The sequence below is a fragment of the Parambassis ranga genome, chromosome 21 (genome assembly GCF_900634625.1).
Source record: "Parambassis ranga chromosome 21, fParRan2.1, whole genome shotgun sequence".
In the NCBI taxonomy this organism is placed as follows: domain Eukaryota; kingdom Metazoa; phylum Chordata; class Actinopteri; family Ambassidae; genus Parambassis; species Parambassis ranga.
In genome coordinates, this window is record NC_041041.1 from 19,947,913 (window position 1) to 19,965,319 (window position 17,407).

At 40.1% G+C, this 17,407-nt stretch overlaps 1 protein-coding gene across 1 annotated transcript in view; it reads left to right on the forward strand.

Moving 5' to 3' along the window:
- Positions 1-17,407, forward strand: part of lrp1bb (low density lipoprotein receptor-related protein 1Bb) — a 239,100-nt gene that overhangs the window by 139,566 nt on the left and 82,127 nt on the right. The window contains exons 23-32 of the mRNA XM_028393416.1: positions 800-1,045; positions 3,658-3,855; positions 4,514-4,718; positions 7,757-7,921; positions 8,233-8,477; positions 10,432-10,563; positions 10,755-10,982; positions 12,122-12,296; positions 12,594-12,688; positions 15,426-15,575. Coding sequence (XP_028249217.1) covers positions 800-1,045; positions 3,658-3,855; positions 4,514-4,718; positions 7,757-7,921; positions 8,233-8,477; positions 10,432-10,563; positions 10,755-10,982; positions 12,122-12,296; positions 12,594-12,688; positions 15,426-15,575 — 1,839 coding nt within the window. The remainder of the gene's footprint in view (positions 1-799; positions 1,046-3,657; positions 3,856-4,513; positions 4,719-7,756; positions 7,922-8,232; positions 8,478-10,431; positions 10,564-10,754; positions 10,983-12,121; positions 12,297-12,593; positions 12,689-15,425; positions 15,576-17,407) is intronic.

The following is a 17,407-nucleotide window of genomic DNA, read 5'->3' on the forward strand; positions in this document are numbered from 1 at the left end:
TGTCTTAGAAACTAAACATGAAAAAAAAAACTATACGGCAAATGTGTTTGTCCAACAGCCTTCAGAGGGAAGGAAGGCATCTCATGTGACTAGCCATCTAATCTCTTAAAGTGAGCAGTGTAAACACGGAGGTTCATTTTCTAAAGCATCACTAACCAAGCCTCGAGGGGGGGGGGCTGCAGGACCCTCAAGTGTTATTGTAGCTGGAGTGAGCGTTTCTGGCTCCTCATAGGCGATTAGCTTCTGCTCAGAGGGACCTTGAGGGTCTGATTGATTTGCACCAGCTCAGCAGGAATCACACCCGCCATTAACAACTGTGACCACATTTCCCCTCATGTTGAGAGAGTGCATCTCTGTTCATGTCCAACTTGAGGAGAGTAGTCCTAATCACGGCAGGAAAAAGAGGCCAAGCCAGTTTCATTTACTCCAATATTTTTTTTACCATCGTGACCTGGCAGCTTATAACAAGAACCCAGTGTGTGCAGGGCAGAAACACTACTTCACAAACAAGATAGGAGAGCAGGAAGTCAAGACATGGGTGTCTTTGTATTTCTTCTGAAAAGAGGGGTAAATAATATTTTATTTCCTGTTTTGCTTTTAAAGCAGTGATGGAAATGGAATCCATTCGCCCCAAGTGAACCATGCTACCTGCTGAGTTATGAACTCATTACTGTATTGTCTTGCATACACCTTTTTATCTAGTTCTGTGAGAAAAGCCAGACACTACCATCAAGAACCTTTTTGAGTGCTCTTACCGCCTGTGCAGTTTCTAAGAATTTGTGGCCTCTCTTCACCCCAGATCTGTGTCTTGTAGCCAGAGGGGGCTGCAGTCACCAGTGTACTGTGGCGCCGGGGAAAGGAGTCGTGTGTTCTTGTCCCCCTGGGCTTCGCCTAGACGCCAGCAACAAGACATGCGAGGTGGTGGACTACTGCAGCCGTCACCTGAAGTGCAGCCAGGTGTGTGAGCAGTACAAGACGACGGTGAAGTGCTCCTGTTATCCAGGATGGATGCTGGACGCGGACGGAGACAGCTGTCACAGCACAGGTAAGAGAGCCGCTGCTTTCTAATGTTTGTTGTAGTGATGCTGTGGGCTGGTGACGGCTGTGATAGAAGATTTTGCTTCTACATTGCTGCAGTGTTAGGAGGTTAATATGAGGTTATTAATGGGGGATCAAGCCCGTATACAGATTGGGGAGGTTGTGTCTCTGAGTGCCAAAAAAAAAATAAAATGGAGAGGAAGTTTGAAGCATAGCAGTAGACAGTACGGCAGGTCAAATTCAATCAGTTTCAAATGTGAAGAGGCACCATCGCTTTGTCTGTTTCTATCTGCACTGATGCTTAGTGAAAGAGGCGTGTTCTCACTTCTCAAGACACAAGAGCTTTGTTGCTTTATGCCGACCTGCAGATATTCACCCCAGGCCTAATCCCATATATACACACACAAACGTTTCACCAGAGCAGCATCACATTATGAATTCAAACTTTACACTATTCTGATTGCTCTTACTAAACAATCCATTCGATGAGTCCACTTGGAAGTGTATTAAATACAATAGAAATGTAAATACACACGTTGTTTGGCTTGTCTCGTTCAGATTTATGGACCTCGTTTTGATTTCTCGCCTCTCTGTTTCACTCTGAGATTGATGGCAGTCTCAGCTCTAATCTTACATTAACACAGAAGGAAAAATACACAATTTTCTCCCGGAAGCTGATCAGAATTCTACGACTTTGTCATAAATCAAATTTGCATACAGACACAAGCATTCCAGTTTAATCTTGAAAAAAAGGTGTTATTGGATCCTTTGTGAAGTCCCAAGTTCACGTTAACTCCCTTTTTCCTTTTTTTTTATATCTGACTAATAAAAGAGAGAAAAAAAAAATCACATGAGCAAATCTTCTCTGTGGAAGCTTTGTGGCTAGTCTGGTTACAGCGCTGAAATATGTCATTGAAGCATGGACACCACTTTAATTGCATTTGTGTGCAAACACTTCTGTTCCCTAAAGTGTGATTTAGTGCAGAGTGCTGTGAAGATAAAGCTTGCAAAAAAAAGGCCCAGTTTTGAAATACTGCTGTGTGCATCTGTAGGTTGTGAATGCATGTGTGGCAGAGTTTTAGTTGTACAATCATTCCTTAGAAGAGGTGCTGTAACGGAAGCAGAAATAATCTCATGCATTGAGTTGAGTCTCAGTGGGTGAGGCCTGGAAAGTTTAGTTTTAAGACTTGTCACTAGATTTAGCAACTTCTTACAGACCCTAGAAAATGTATTTCTCAAAAGAGACTACTCACAAATGTATCTGCTTTTTCAGAAAATGGAAGAAATGTAATGTGTTGTTGATTCCCAAGGTATTCGGCAACAAATTGGTTTGGCTGCAGCTGATGCATGTAATGTGCAGCACATAGTTTGAAAGCATGTCCATTACTACAGGGAGCTAAGTGAAATAAATCCTTTGAAGCAACTTATGCTAAATATCATGTGCAACATGTAAAAAAAGAGACTACAAAACACAGCTGGCAGTGATTAAATTAAAGGAACAGTTCATCCAAACACACAAATCATGAGTTTTAGAGAGACCACCTGCAGATTTTCTCTGCCTGATAACATAAGGAAATTAAATGACTTGTGGTGCTCAGGACCAAAAATATATAGGCTAGTAGAAAAATGTAACCCCACGTATAGAAATCCACACAACTCTTTGAGAGCCAATTGATGATCTGAACCTGACAGGAACAGTGCAGAAGTCACATCCATGCCATGAACAAACTGCACTGCTGAGCAGGGAAAAGATATGACTGTGAGTTTGAGGTGATCTGACACTTTTTAGTAAGTGAACTCAAAATGTGAAGGATAATATTAGATTAGATGCAGTATAATAGAGTTAATTGCATTCACAATCATGCAAGCAGCGAGTTAGCCACTTATCTTGCATGTGGTCGTTGCTAGGGTAGCAAACTCATTTAGATCCACTAGTATGGATTGGATGGACACATTTTAATAACAGAAGCTAGCATTAGAGAATTTCTTTGATCTCACATGTTTTTTTTTCTCCCCAGCTCAAATCAGGTTTATTCAGAGAGCACCACAAGCAGACTGGTCTAAATGTTATATAAAGAACGAATATACGTCAAAGGTTGTGGCATGCTGTCTGTAGTGCACAGGTAAATGGACAAAGCGCTGAGAAGAACATGGATTAGAGGCCAGCTGTGACGTGCATGTATCCAGTTGGTTTTGACTTGACGTACATACATATCAGTTTAAGTGTATTATCAAAGATTTATTATTTATGTGGACAAAAGTATGTGGACAGCCAGCCACCAAATGTCATTGTTGGCTTCTGTTTTTCTGGTTTTCTGTTTTTGAACGTTTTCAGGATATTTTCCACTGGTTGTCCATAAATGTCAGAATACAGTGATTGATTATGGGCAGTCAATTAATAATAAAATCAATTATCAGCTGCAGATTGAGTAGACTGCAGCATTAATATTTCCATGTCCGTTTACTTTTGATCAGATAGCGTATGCTCACTTCCTCTAAAAATGCTTTTAAGCCCTGTGTACCACACAGCTTGCAATGGCTGGAGATGCTTATCCTTGTCATTGCAATGTCATCAAAAGATGATGTCGTTCATTGTTTCTCACATCTCTCCTCAACTAGATCCTTTTGAGGCTTTCATCATTTTCTCAATCCGGCATGAGATAAGACGTATAGACCTTCACAAGCGAGACTACAGCCTGCTGGTGCCGGGACTCAGGAACACCATCGCATTGGACTTCCACTTTAACCGCAGCCTTCTTTACTGGACTGATGTGGTGGAAGATAAGATCTACAGGGGAAGGCTCTCTGAGTCTGGAGGTACACACACACAGTACACAAGCATTTGTTAAATGTGTTGAAAGCTGCTGTCCCATGATGTATTAGAAAAAAAAGTCATGTCTTGATCATTTTTACTAGAGCTACAGTAATAGAAGCCATCGCCACCGACAGTGATAATGTTCTGGTTTACTGCACTGTCTGTACACATACTCAGCTCTGATACAGTTTGCTGATATTGTCTCTCCCTGAAAAATGAATCTCAGGTTGACCAAAGCTAAAATACAGTATAGGACCAGCAGACCTAAACTGCTCTAGTACAGTAACTCCCCCTCATAGAATGATGAATCAGAACTTCTCTGTGTTTTTGTGGTTGCCGGTATACATTCTCAAAGTTCTCTGGCTTTTATTTCCCTCTGCGGAGCTGTTGAAATTGCCTCTTAGCTGTAAGTATTCCAGCGATTTTGTGAGACATACGGGCATCTGAGAATAACTGTAAACAACTGGATTGTAAATATAGAAGGGAAACCTCTCCACTGTGCTTAATGGAACCCTGCAGAAAAAGCAATCTCTTTATGTTAAAGAGCTTTCTTCAAGGTTTCTGTACTTTTCCTGTCAGAATGCTTTTCTGAGCATTAAAAAAAATACACCAACCTCTCCTTCCCATTGACTTGGGTACACATTGTCAATTCCTTTTCAGGGGTGGCAGGGATTGAGGTGGTCGTGCAGCATGGCCTGGCCACCCCGGAAGGTTTGGCTGTGGACTGGATCACAGGGAAACTGTATTGGATTGACAGCAATCTGGACCAGATTGAGGTGGCCAAGTTGAATGGAGATATGCGTACTACACTGATTGCCGGGGGCATGGAGCATCCACGGGCCATCGCTCTTGACCCAGGACAGGGGTAAGTTCTGCTCCAACACACCGCATAGTGTCCTGGTATCCAGTCTATACATCAGGCACTAGAATTGTTGGAATAAAGTGAAAGAACAAGCTCAGTGGATCTCTTACTTCAGCATCTGTCTTGATATATGAAGATGGCAGCTATAGCATAGATTAATATCGGTGCTTTGCTTTTCATTCTAGTAATGACAGCTGATGCAGCCAACACTCAACACTTCCTCCTGCTTTCTATGCTTTTATTACCCGTCACTCACTTTTGTTTCTGAGGAATGTTTTTCAGCACCTTTGTTCTTATTTGAATCATTTCCCTCTGGGCCTAATTTCCAAAATCATATTGTTGTTTATCCTGTCGAGATGCATGGAGTGTTTGTAGAATGAAGTGTGTCTCTGAAATAGCAGATTCAGCAGAGAAAAATATTTTTTTTATAGCAGGTGTTGTAACAGGCTTATTGATTTAATAAATCAAGGCCATTGGAGGGTTGGTGCTGATACTATTAGCAACCCTGCTACACCTTTGGGAGCCTTTGATACTGTATGTTGTTTTGGACAAGTTGAATCCAGCCTGTCAAACTAAACTGAACCACCTAATAGAAGACAAAGGGGCAAGGAGAACAAAATTTGTATTGTACTTGGACTGCACACAACACATTTTCCATTCTGCTAGTAGAACAACAAGTACATTTTTGTTTAGTAAAGAAACCTGAATTTGTAATTTTGAAGTAGAATAGTTTAAGTTAGAATGTTATAAACTTTAGGGATTACAGAGATTGTGTAAGATTGTATTGTTGATTCATCTAAATACTTGAGCTACAAGCGAATAATAGAAATTGAACTTTTCAAATGTATTTGTTCACTGTTTAATATACTGATGCAGAAAAGCATTGTTGCCTTGCTGCAACTGCTTTAATATACAGGAATATATTCTGCAAGGATAGATACTAAAAAAAAAAGTTAAGAAACTTTAGTGCTGGCGCCGATATGGTGTTTGTAAAAAGTCTGCACACTGCTGCAGCCACAGAAATCCAAGTTCACCTTCTTGCAGCTAAGCTCCTGCCTTGGCTCCTCCTTTATCATTGCTGCTGCTATGGAGCTGGTCAAGGCGCCTGGGTGGAGAAAGGTACAGAAATGTCCAGACAGTGGATAATACTAATAGGTCAGACATACAGGGTCATACGGGAGAAGAGAAGACAACTCCCATCAAGACAGAGTTAGGGTTGTGGGTCGGTCAATGGTACAAACCTCCTAAAGCCAAAATCTTTATCATATATTGCATTTGAATTGATGTTTATTCCTAATAGACCTGCATATTTACTGTCCCATACTGTGCAGTTTACTTACTATATACATACTGACTTGGTCCTTTTCTGCCACTCTTCCTCTGACATTTTGTCTTTTTTATCCCAGTCGTGTTATGAATAGTAAACCTGTTGTATTATCCATTGTGCAAATGTTCAGCTCAAATTGGCCACTTTTTTGTAATTTTCACTCATAACATATTATTGTCGTAAACAGCGTGTGCTTTTAAAGACGTGCACTTTTATCTTTAATAACTCTGTTTTATGAAAAAAAAAGCTTTGCTCAGCATTTCTCCCTCTCTCCCATCAAGCTGCTAGTTATAATAGTCCTCTCTCTTTATAGTTAAGTAATGAAGCTTGCCTTATATTCCTTTAGGATAAGGGTGATTTTTTTCCTTATGTATCTATCAGGTAGCATTTCCACTGAAGTCTATAAAAATAGTCATTTAAAACTATGGTGTTAGTTTAATTACATAGTGTGAGTAGTATAAATGCGCAAAAATATTGTATCAAAATGTGAAGAGCTTGTATTGTGTTTTTGACACCAGGTGTAGCAGTTTGAGACCCCTGATGTAAAACTACTGTATTTAGGTCAAACAGAGCAAACTAAATTTGTAGCTATTATGTCACCTGAATACAGCGATACAAATGCATTAATAACTCAGACTTCTCCTGCTCCAATGTCATCCTGCCCTTTCTTTCATTCACCAAATAAAAGCAATGTTTACCAAACATTTGATATGAATTAAATAAATGACCGACTTTTATCAGAGTGTAATGATAAAGTAATTAGTTTCCTGAGAAACAGCTGTGATGCTGAAGTTAGAAAATGTTACGCTCTCCTATCTGCAGAATGCAGCATTACTATTATATGATATGTGGTGGTGCAAATTAAACCAAAAAAGTGAATCAAATGAATGCTGTGTCGCTGTATTTCACACTAGGTGCTTACTTTGGCTTAATGCATCTGTGAACTAGCCAGTGCTTGTATACTTTGGCCAGTATATTTCAGATTAAAGCAAAACTCAGACATTCCAAAAATCAATTTAACACTCTTAAGAAATGAGTAATCTGCTCATGCACTCTCCCCTACAGTAGTCTTTCACATTCAGGAGGATGACTACAGTACATTTCATGGCTGCACAGAGTAGGATTAATGGGTGCTTTTGGTGCCTAAAGGCGCATTTCCATTACAGGGCAATAATTCTAATCTAATTACTTGAATCCACTCAAAGGAGTGGGTCATTGATCAGGGAGGCCTTATCAAGTGAATAAGGCTATTGATCTGGACAAGGATATTTCTTCCTAACACGGTTTCGTTGTCGTCAGTGTGTGATTTAAGCTTGAGCACCCATTTTCTCCTTCGTTCCAGATGACTTTGTGGACCAAGGCAAGACATAGGCAACGTTTGCCAGAGTAGGACTCAGGGTACTGTCGATGGCCACATCAATGACGCTGTTCATTTTCAGGGCCTCAGTGAGCTGTGACAAGTCATAATAAAACAGATGGCCTCCCATTTCCAAGCCTTGTCACAGATGTTGCAGGTTGGACTGGATCACTGGTGCTGTTCTTGGACAGTCATCGCTGTTAGTGTGTGTGTTAATACACCCTGTAGAAGCATTATATATGCAATTAGTGTGTTTATAGCTTTGACAAGCACGTGTAAATGGTGGCGTTGTGTATGCTGTGTATAAAGAAGCAAACAGACAATTATTTATACTAACTGCTAACTTTCTCTCTCAAGGATCTTATTCTGGACTGACTGGGATGCGACTTTTCCTCGAATTGAGGCCGCTTCAATGAGTGGTGGAGGCAGACACATTGTGTTTAAGGATATGGAGATCGGGGCCTGGCCTAATGGACTGACACTGGATCATCTGGAAAAGAGGATTGTTTGGACAGATGCACGGTTAGAGTTTTTACATTATCTGCTAAAACACCCACACCATATATAACTTACCATGCATGTATGAGGTTTAATTATGCAAAAGATCCACCATTCCCTGAGTAAAAGTATAACCTCTCATCCCCCTTGCTGACATTAAATAATAGAAGACATATAATATTTAGAGATCTCAGCACAGTGGTCGTCTTTGGTTTTAAGCGGGTCTTCAACAATTTAATAGTTCCATCAACGGGTTTCACTTCGATCTGCCGTCCCTTTCGAAGTATTTGAGGAATAGTTTAAACTTTGATATGCTGTTGGTCTCTCCCGAACAGCTCTGACGCCATTTTCTCCGCACTCTATGATGGCACTGGGGTTATTGAGATCCTCCGGGGCCACGAATACCTGTCCCATCCTTTTGCTGTGTCTCTCTTCGGAGGAAATGTTTACTGGACGGACTGGAGGACAAACACTCTAGCGAGAGCCAATAAGTGGACCGGGCAGAATGTTACAGTCATCCAGAAGACAAGTGCTCAGCCTTTTGACTTGCAGATTTTCCACCCCAGCAGGCAGCCACAAGGTGAGAACAGTATTTTCGGCTTTAGTGTTGGAGATGAGGCACTTACAGAAAAGGGAAAATTCACTCTTAGCTGGAACCTGTGTAATATTTCATAACTGTAGGCAGTTAAAATTACATCCTGTTGTAAATATTTATTGCTCAAAAGAATAGAATATCTTCATAACCGGATATCATATGATAATAAATGTCTTTTTAAGGAGATAAATCACGATATTCTGTCACATTTTGCTCCGAATTCAGTTCGAATTCAGTGTCTAATCCTCTAGTGCCACTTGTAACTCACTGAGGATGCATTGTCTTTAAAACAGGATTCTGTCACACAGCAAAAGGCTGAAAATGAAACGTAATTAATTTCAGCTTCTGCCGCTGCCTTCATTTAGGCTGTCACTCATCGTGCATATGTGTGAATGAAAAAGGTACTCATGCAGAGAATTAGCTAGCTCGAGTTAATGGTACCTCTGAATGTGTTTTTCTCACCATAAAAATATTGTAATTGGCCTGTAGCACTTCTTTGAATAAAGAGCTCTAGAACGAGAGTCACATCCAATAATATGAATCCACATGAAACTCCATTCATTGTCATTTCTATGGAATCAATTCTGTGGATGGTGTGAGAACAGAAAGCCAAGATTTTCACCACACAATAATGTACCGCTGGTTGTTTTATGTGACAGGAGGCCTACTCATGTCAGCCAAATTTTCATTTGATATGCAGATCAGCTTGCAACATATAGTGCCAAATTTAAAATGAATTGCATAAAATCAGTTTTTAATTGATTCTATTATGGTTTTCCCCAAAATAATTGATTCATTTGTAAAACAGATCCTTCAAATTAAATCACTGGCCATGCATACATTTTGACCACCTGATATGTTTCTCTATCCAAATCGCCTTTCCTCGCAATACCAAGTTTTGACTTTATCCCCCTCAGCTTTCTTTACATTCTCAAATGGGTATTATTACAGTGGTAATCGGGTTTAAATCTGCTCAGCGATTTTCACTGCTGCTGCTACTGTATGTGATGAGCTAATTTGCTTGTTTCCTTTCTGTATCTGCACCGTTCTCATGAGTGTTTGCCATAGATAAGTGTGAGCAAATGAGACTGCTTTTGCAAAGAAGACAGTAAGCGTGCCTAATCCTTTTTAAAAGAACTCAATATGAATGGAGGGGATGGGGGGTTTGACTATTATCCACTCTAGCCAGAACCAATGCCTGGAGATGTGATGCTCCAATAGACCCTGAACATCTGGACCAGAGGGGGAGGGGGATGCAGCGAAGATAAACACTACGACACAGTATGTCTCTGTAGCTATTCATCAGGTGCCACAGTAGAGCCCTTGCAGACAGAGTTAGTTGCTTTTCTCTTAAGTGAGCTCCACATTTGTGATGCAATGAAGTTCTCTCCGTGAGCCTGGGTAATGAACTTTGAATGGGTTTGTTTGACATGAAACCTAGAGTCCATAGAGAAATAGTTGTGAGGGGAAATTATTGAACTGTGAGTGACTTTCTTTAGTCTGGCTGAGGTGATTTTTCCAGAAAAGTGCACAATGTGCAACAGCAAGAAAGAGAAATAACCCAAATCCTTTAAATGAAAAAAAGCTTTCTTCTGCAACACAGTGATACTCAACCCTACAGGAACATAATAACTTTGTTAATATTACCTTTCATTTGTGAGACAGATAATTTACCCTAAACAACATAAAAAGCCAACATTTGCACAACTTCCCACATATCTATATTTTGGTGTTTTTATTCTTCTGTTCAGAACTGCTGTGCAGTCATGCTCTATCTGTTTTGCTGTTACACTGCAGCACAAGAACACTATTGTAATTATGGATGTTTTCAGCTTTGGTCTTCCTGTATGTGGCACAGTCAGATATGGCCGTAAATGCTGTGTTGTTCTTGTGTCATCATAAGCTGAGTGCTGCCTTTCTGTCTTTCTCTTTCCATCAGCCTCTAACCCATGTGAAGAGAATGATGGACGTGGTCCCTGTTCACATCTGTGTCTCATCAATTACAACCGCACCGCGTCCTGCACCTGTCCACACCTCATGAAGCTTTCATCCAACAAACAATCTTGCTTTGGTGAGCGAAGAGACGTCCTCATTTTTCATGCTTTCTTCTTCTCTTATCCGAGCAGAAATATGGGATACAACAGGAGATTCTTTTACATGCATCTGTCTTCCCTTTTGATTAACGGCAACATGTACATCAGGCTGTTATCAACACCTTTACCACACTGTCTCAAATGATTGATTACTTAATTATCTCACCAGCTTTGAAAAAGTTCCTCCTGTATGTGCGACGGTCTGAAATCCGTGGCGTGGACATCGACAACCCTTACATGAATGTCATGACGGCGCTGACAGTGCCAGACATCGATGATGTCACCGTGGTGGATTATGATGCTCAGGAGGAGAGGATCTACTGGGCTGATATCAAAACGCAAACCATCAAACGGGCATTCATCAATGGCACGCAGCTAGAGACTATAATATCTTCAGGTGGGTTCAGTCCTGATATGCATACATAGTGTAAGAAGTAAATAAGAAAGAAGATATGTGACCCTGAAGGATTAGCATTTTATTGAAAGGCCAAATTAGAATCCATGTGTTCAGAGGTGTTTTCAGTCAGTGGAAGGTGTCAGTGAGTGTTTTACTTAGACAACAGTGATCTATCAGAGTCTGGTCTTCACAACATGTTTGTGCAAGTGTGTAATCGCATAATCAAAGGACATTCCTGAAGACATTTGTTGCTGTTCAACAGACTGGAAAAGGTTACACAACCATCTTTGTAGAGTCTGGACTCAACAAATCCACAGATAGACGGATTGTGTACAAATGGAGGCTAATTCAAGTCCATTGTTACCTTCCGCAGGAGCGGTCTGTCAGCAAAGATCACTCTAAAAACAAGTCATGTAATACACTGCAAGGTTACAAAGGAACCCAGAGTAACCTCTGAGCAGCTTAAGGCCTCTCCCACATTAGCTAATATTAATGTTAATGATTCCAGCATCAGGAGAACACTGAACATCCATGGTGAACATGGCAGAGCTGCAAGGAGAAATACACTGCTTTCCAATAAGAATACTGCTGCTTGTCTGCAGTTTTCTAAAGCTCATGCTAGCAAGCCAGAGGGCTGCTGGAAAAATATTGTGTGGAAAGATGAGACCAGCATAGAATTGTTTGACTAAAATGAGAAGCCTAATGTTGGAAGAAACAAATACACAGCTTTCCAGTATATGAACCTATCCCATCTGTTAAACACGGTGGTGGTAGTGTCATGGTTTGCAGCATCTTAAACGGAAAGCCTTGCTAGTGTTGATGTAACAGTGAATTCTGAATATTACCAGTGAATTCAGCAAGGACATGTCTATAGAAACAACACACAAATCAATGGAAGAACAGAGTTAATGTTCTGAAACAATCAAGGATAAGGTCTGACCCTATACAAGGTAAAAATGTTATATATTATATATTCTTTTCATATTCTATGTTCCTATTATATACATTTAACATCATTTGTTAACATCAGTCATGCATTTTGTTCCTTTAGTACCTGCTAGCCATTTCCATATAGTTTAGTTTTAGATAGTTTTGTGAAGTGCGCAGGCCTGACAGCTTCTTCGTGCCCTTCCTAACAGATATAGTGAACTGCCGCGGCCTGGCTTTAGACTGGCTTTCCAAGAACTTATACTGGCTCAGCTCTGAAAATGACGAGTCACAAATCAATGTGGCTCGCTTTGATGGGTCCCTCAAGACGTCTATCATCCACGGCATTGATAAACCAAGGTGCCTTGTAGTGCACCCTGCCAAGGGGTAAGTAGATTAGAGCGCTCCGCACACTTCATAAGCACTTCACCTTCAGTGAATAATATTAGAGAAATCTCACCTGTACATAAAAGGGATCAAAGCCTGGCTGTAAAAAAAAAAAAAAAAAAAAAAAAAACTGTTATAGGAGATTACAATGTTTGTGCAGCTGTTTACAAGACAGGCAGGAGTAAAATGTAAATTCAATTTTAAAAAAACATTACATTCATTGATTATGTCTTAAACCCTATGATTGATTGTTCCTAATTGGATTACTGGCTATTCTTTTTGCACCTTCCAACACAGAAAAATCTATTGGACAGATGGCAACACCATTAACATGGCCAACATGGACGGGAGTAACAGCAAGGTCCTCCACCAGAATCAGAGGGATCCTGTAGGTCAGTACGACAGCTTTGGATAACAAGCAGACCTCCTATTAAGCCGATTTGATCTGAATATAAACAAATATTTTTCATGCTGTTGCTCAGTTTCTCCAGTAACTGGAGTAATTTATTTAATGATGGGCTATGTTGTGAAAGAATGTGCGGTATTCCCCTGTAAACATCTTAGAACCACAAACAAGACAGGAATCTGAGAGTATTGTTCGGTGATGGATTCAGTTTATGATAATTTAATTCAATTAAATCTTCCAGCATCAACAGCTGTGCTGCAGCATGCACCGCTTTGCTTCATTGCAAACCCATTTGAAGCAATTCCCCTATTTGAACCTTAATTTGACAAAGATAACCCAATAAAGGCTTAACATGAGATTGACTATAATCTCAGTATGTCTTAATTTCCTTTTAATCAGTTGATTTTTCATGTATGGGCATAAACTGACTTTTTTTACAGAGTAAGTCAGATGTGCTATTTGTAGCTGTTGGCATCAACACTTCCTCAGTGATGATGTTATCTCAGCAGTCAAAGACACTTTTTTGTTAAAGGTGTCAAGGTGTCTGGAAAAGACAAAGAAAGGCCTGTCAAGTCAATTCATGCTGGAATTTCACTGAAGCTTTGACAGACACTAAACTAAGTCTAAACTGGAAAAAAAAACATGTTACTTGTTTAGACATTGGCTAGTTTTTGTGTTGCTGCTGTCTGTCAATCCACTGGTTATACCACACAGATAAAGGATCCTCCATGGCACAGAATCATACCTCTTCTATTGCTTTGTAACAGTAATAGCCTTGCTGTGGACTGCATATAGCTTTAGCCCAGTCTATCCCACGCCCATCTGCCAAGGGTTGCCATTCACATTGCATGATGGGGTCTTTTGTTCTGCTTCATTTATCGTACACCACCTTTTATCGCCTTTGAAGAGCTGTACAAGTCTGCAGCAATGATCCAACCCACCCTCCTGGCTGCAGCGATTATGTCTTTTCGCCTTGGCTGTTGGATTATTCTCATTGTGCTATTTTATAAGCGTGAGCATGGAAGTGCTGTTGTTTATGCACCTGCGACATGTACAGTGACATGTATTTAAATAGAAAAGGCAAGGCACGCTTTTTATTCATACGCCAAAGCCACAACAAGAGGCAAAAGATCTAATGTGGTGGAAAAGAGAGTAGTTTAATGGGGCTATTGTGCACTCCCATTTTGAACCATTACTGTATGCAGTAATACATGTATCAGTTGTGCTTACTATGTAACTGATACATTTATTTTTATTTTTTTCTTCTTTTTTTTATGATTACAAATAATAAACTGTACAAAATATGACCAGTGTGATGACTAGCATGCTATCTAGCTCCTGTAAAAGGAGAGAATGAGCAGTGGTTGTGGCTGAACAGGACCCATACAGATCTGTAACAGATGGGTCTCTGCCTGTCTGGTCCTTGGCTGAAATGAGATCTTCCCCTGTTGTTGACACCCTGGAATTGAATGAATGTTTACAGTGGAATATGATGTAGATTGTCCCCAGGAGAAGGGGTTGAATCACTGGAAGCCAAGCGGCCTCCAGCTGAGTGTCCATATATGTATGATCTTTCCAGCTTAGTACCATTTTGAAGAGCGCGGCACGTAATTCGGCATCTTATTACTGCACGCTTTAGTGTGTTTAGTGTGTTAGGGTTCACAGCAGAGTCAATCCATGTTTTTGCATGCAAATTTACAGCATTGGATAACAGCAAATAAGCCTGAAGGCACAGATATTATCAATGTTAGGGACCTCCAGTGATGTAATGTATTTCATTTTTTTTTAAAAAATACATGCTTTTGGGACCTTTATAAGTCTTATTGAACAGAAAGAAAATATTATATGTTACATTCTTCAAAAACCACTGTTACCTGTTTCTCTTTTCCCCACTTGATTCATGCTTATAAGCAAAATCAGCTTGATTATGCAAAACTAATCAGCTAGTTATCATGTCTAGTAGCTGTTGTTACATAGCTCAAGGTCAAACTTGCCATTTGTCGCACAGAGCGCCGTTGTTTCCACTTTATTTTTTTTTATTTTTTTCATTCGCCTAGGCTTGTCAGCAAATACAGATAGCAGAATGCTCCGTATTTCACTGGCCTCATTTATGATTATGGGGTAGACCTGGGGACAAGAGTAAATTAATGACGCATTGTGACTGTGAATCTGCCAGACATAAATCCAACACATGGTGGGAGACAGTGAGTTGTCCAAGGGGTACACAATTGAAATTGCTTTCAGCTCCCACCATTAGCTGTGGTATTCTATGAAAAACCATTATGTCAGGCAGGAAATGGATTCAAAAGCAGTCACTTTTATTCTCCTCTATTTATCATGCCAGCTGGAACTCCTTTAAAAAGATCCCCCACAAATATGTACCGGAAAAGACATATACAATTCTATTAGCTCTCATTCAAACAAAATACATGGGGACTACAGCATGTAAATGTTGACATCTGAAATGTATTGAAGCAGCACTGTTTAGAACATACAGCTATTTCTCATTGTAGCATGTAGTCTGAGATCTTTAAGCAAAAACCTTTCTGTACTGACAGCACAAAATGTTATTAAGTAAGAAAAATCACCTTCTGTATTCTGCTAGGATCAGGTTATCCATTGCATTTATGTTTATATATCTAATGTTAGGGATATATAATATAATGCTGTGTTTTGAAGTAATAAAGACATTGAGTCTGTGTCTCTTCTTGTCTTCCTCTCAGGTCTCTCGATAGACTTCTCTGCCAGCAAGCTGTACTGGGTAAGCTCGGCCAATGGCACAATCAACAGGTGCAATCTGGACGGCAGTGGGCTGGAAGTGCTGGAGACTCTAAAGAGGGAGTTAGCCAAAGGCACAGCTCTGGCCGTGATGGGTGAGTGGAGCTTGTCACAAGTGCATCAGATTGCTACTGGGGATTACTCAGAGAGTGTGAAAGGATTACATGTTTAACCAGTTAAGTGTCTCGAGAATGGAGCCATTTAGGCAGCCCTCACAACAGTTGGGCCTCATTTTGTGTGAAGTAGTAGGGGCATTAGATAATTAAAACACCACCAGGCTGTGATTGATGATCGATTTTCTCAGCCCTTTCATAATGAAAAGGACGGAGGATGTTCATTAGGTGCCGGTTCCTGGTGTCAGCATTGAATTCAGTGTGTCACACCATCCATCAACTCTTAGATTCATTTAAAAATCCCCTTAAATCAGAGCCAGTATGTAACATTTTCATTGTTTTCAGTCTAGCTTTTCTTCTCTTTTTCATTTGTACATACACACTGCCAATCTGTTTAGAAGGTAGAAGTGTAAATTTGTTCTGGTGCATTCAGTCAAGAAACACATTCTGCCTTTACAACACCTAGAAAGTGTGTACTGTAATGTTTACACTTGCCATGCAGTATATTACACGTTTAATGGACTGAACTGGGATTTCAAGTGGTCTTATGTAGAATATGATTACTTTGAGGTTGAATTCAGTTTTCAGTTTTAGGTTGAGCGGGTAAAGAACTAGGCTGAAGTTCTGGATGGATGTGTTGAGCAGCAGAGCTAATGGTGACACTGTCGATCTGACATTTAAAATGACAGCTGACAGCAGCAGAGAAAGTACCAGTAAATGTCATAAAATGACAACAGGTGAAGTGTTTGGCCAAAGAATGTGTTTGTGGGTTGTGGAAAAAAAAAGTGTTTCTACTCCACTGCAGGTGGGTAAGCCGTTTTTGACTTTCAGGTGGTTTTAGATGAGGTTCTACAATTTTTTTTTTTCATGCGTGCATATGGTCAAGACTTTGAAAGAGACATCAAGACTGAGTGCAACAGAGAAAGGGTAATAGCATGAAATTCCTCTATTATCCATTTGTAGCCTTATGCTCAATGGTTCAAATACTGGCTAAGACAATAAACATAAAAGTGCTTTCATTTCATTTTTTTTTTAAATTTTATTTATTTATTTATTTTACCCCAGACCAGGATTTGAATTTTAAATTGTCTCACTTTGACAGTTCTGCAATCTTGACAATTGGGAAACCTCCCAGCGAGCAGTGCCAGCGCATTTTGCTTGCCAAGCTTGGTAATGAGAAGAAGCGCAAACATACTGAACAGAGAGTTGTTGGTTGTGTGCATGGGCCTGCACCAAATTTGTATATTTGTGACGAAAACACCAAAATAAAACACAAAAATATCAAATAAAGAAGCGTTGTCAGGCTTTTCCCGAAGCATGTTATTAACCACGACAGGCCGGCGTTTCCTGTGTGGTGGGTATCTGTCAGCATGCACAGAGAGCCTTAATTACAGTGTTACAGAATAACACAGCAGTGGCAAAATGGAATCTCACAGCGGTGTTAGCTGTTAGCATGCTGCGACCGTGTGCCGCATCTCTTGGGTTCATTTTTTTAAACTGTTCCTTACAGTTAAGATTCTGCGTATAGAGGAATGGACGTGGGAGACTTCATTATTGCTTTTCACAAATGGGAGATAGAATGCAAGGTGACATAGACTAATGGCTTGGTTCCTGCACAGGAGCAGGTACAGCAAAACAGTGGAATGATGTCTGCGAGTCGCCATCAATCACAATTAATGACATTTTGTTTAGTTGAAGAAATTGAATGGTAGAATGAACAGCACTATGCTGCATTATTTTGCATTTTGTAAAATAGAGGGACTGCTGTGTTCAGCCACATATTTATGCAAGATAAATTATTTTATACTCATAAG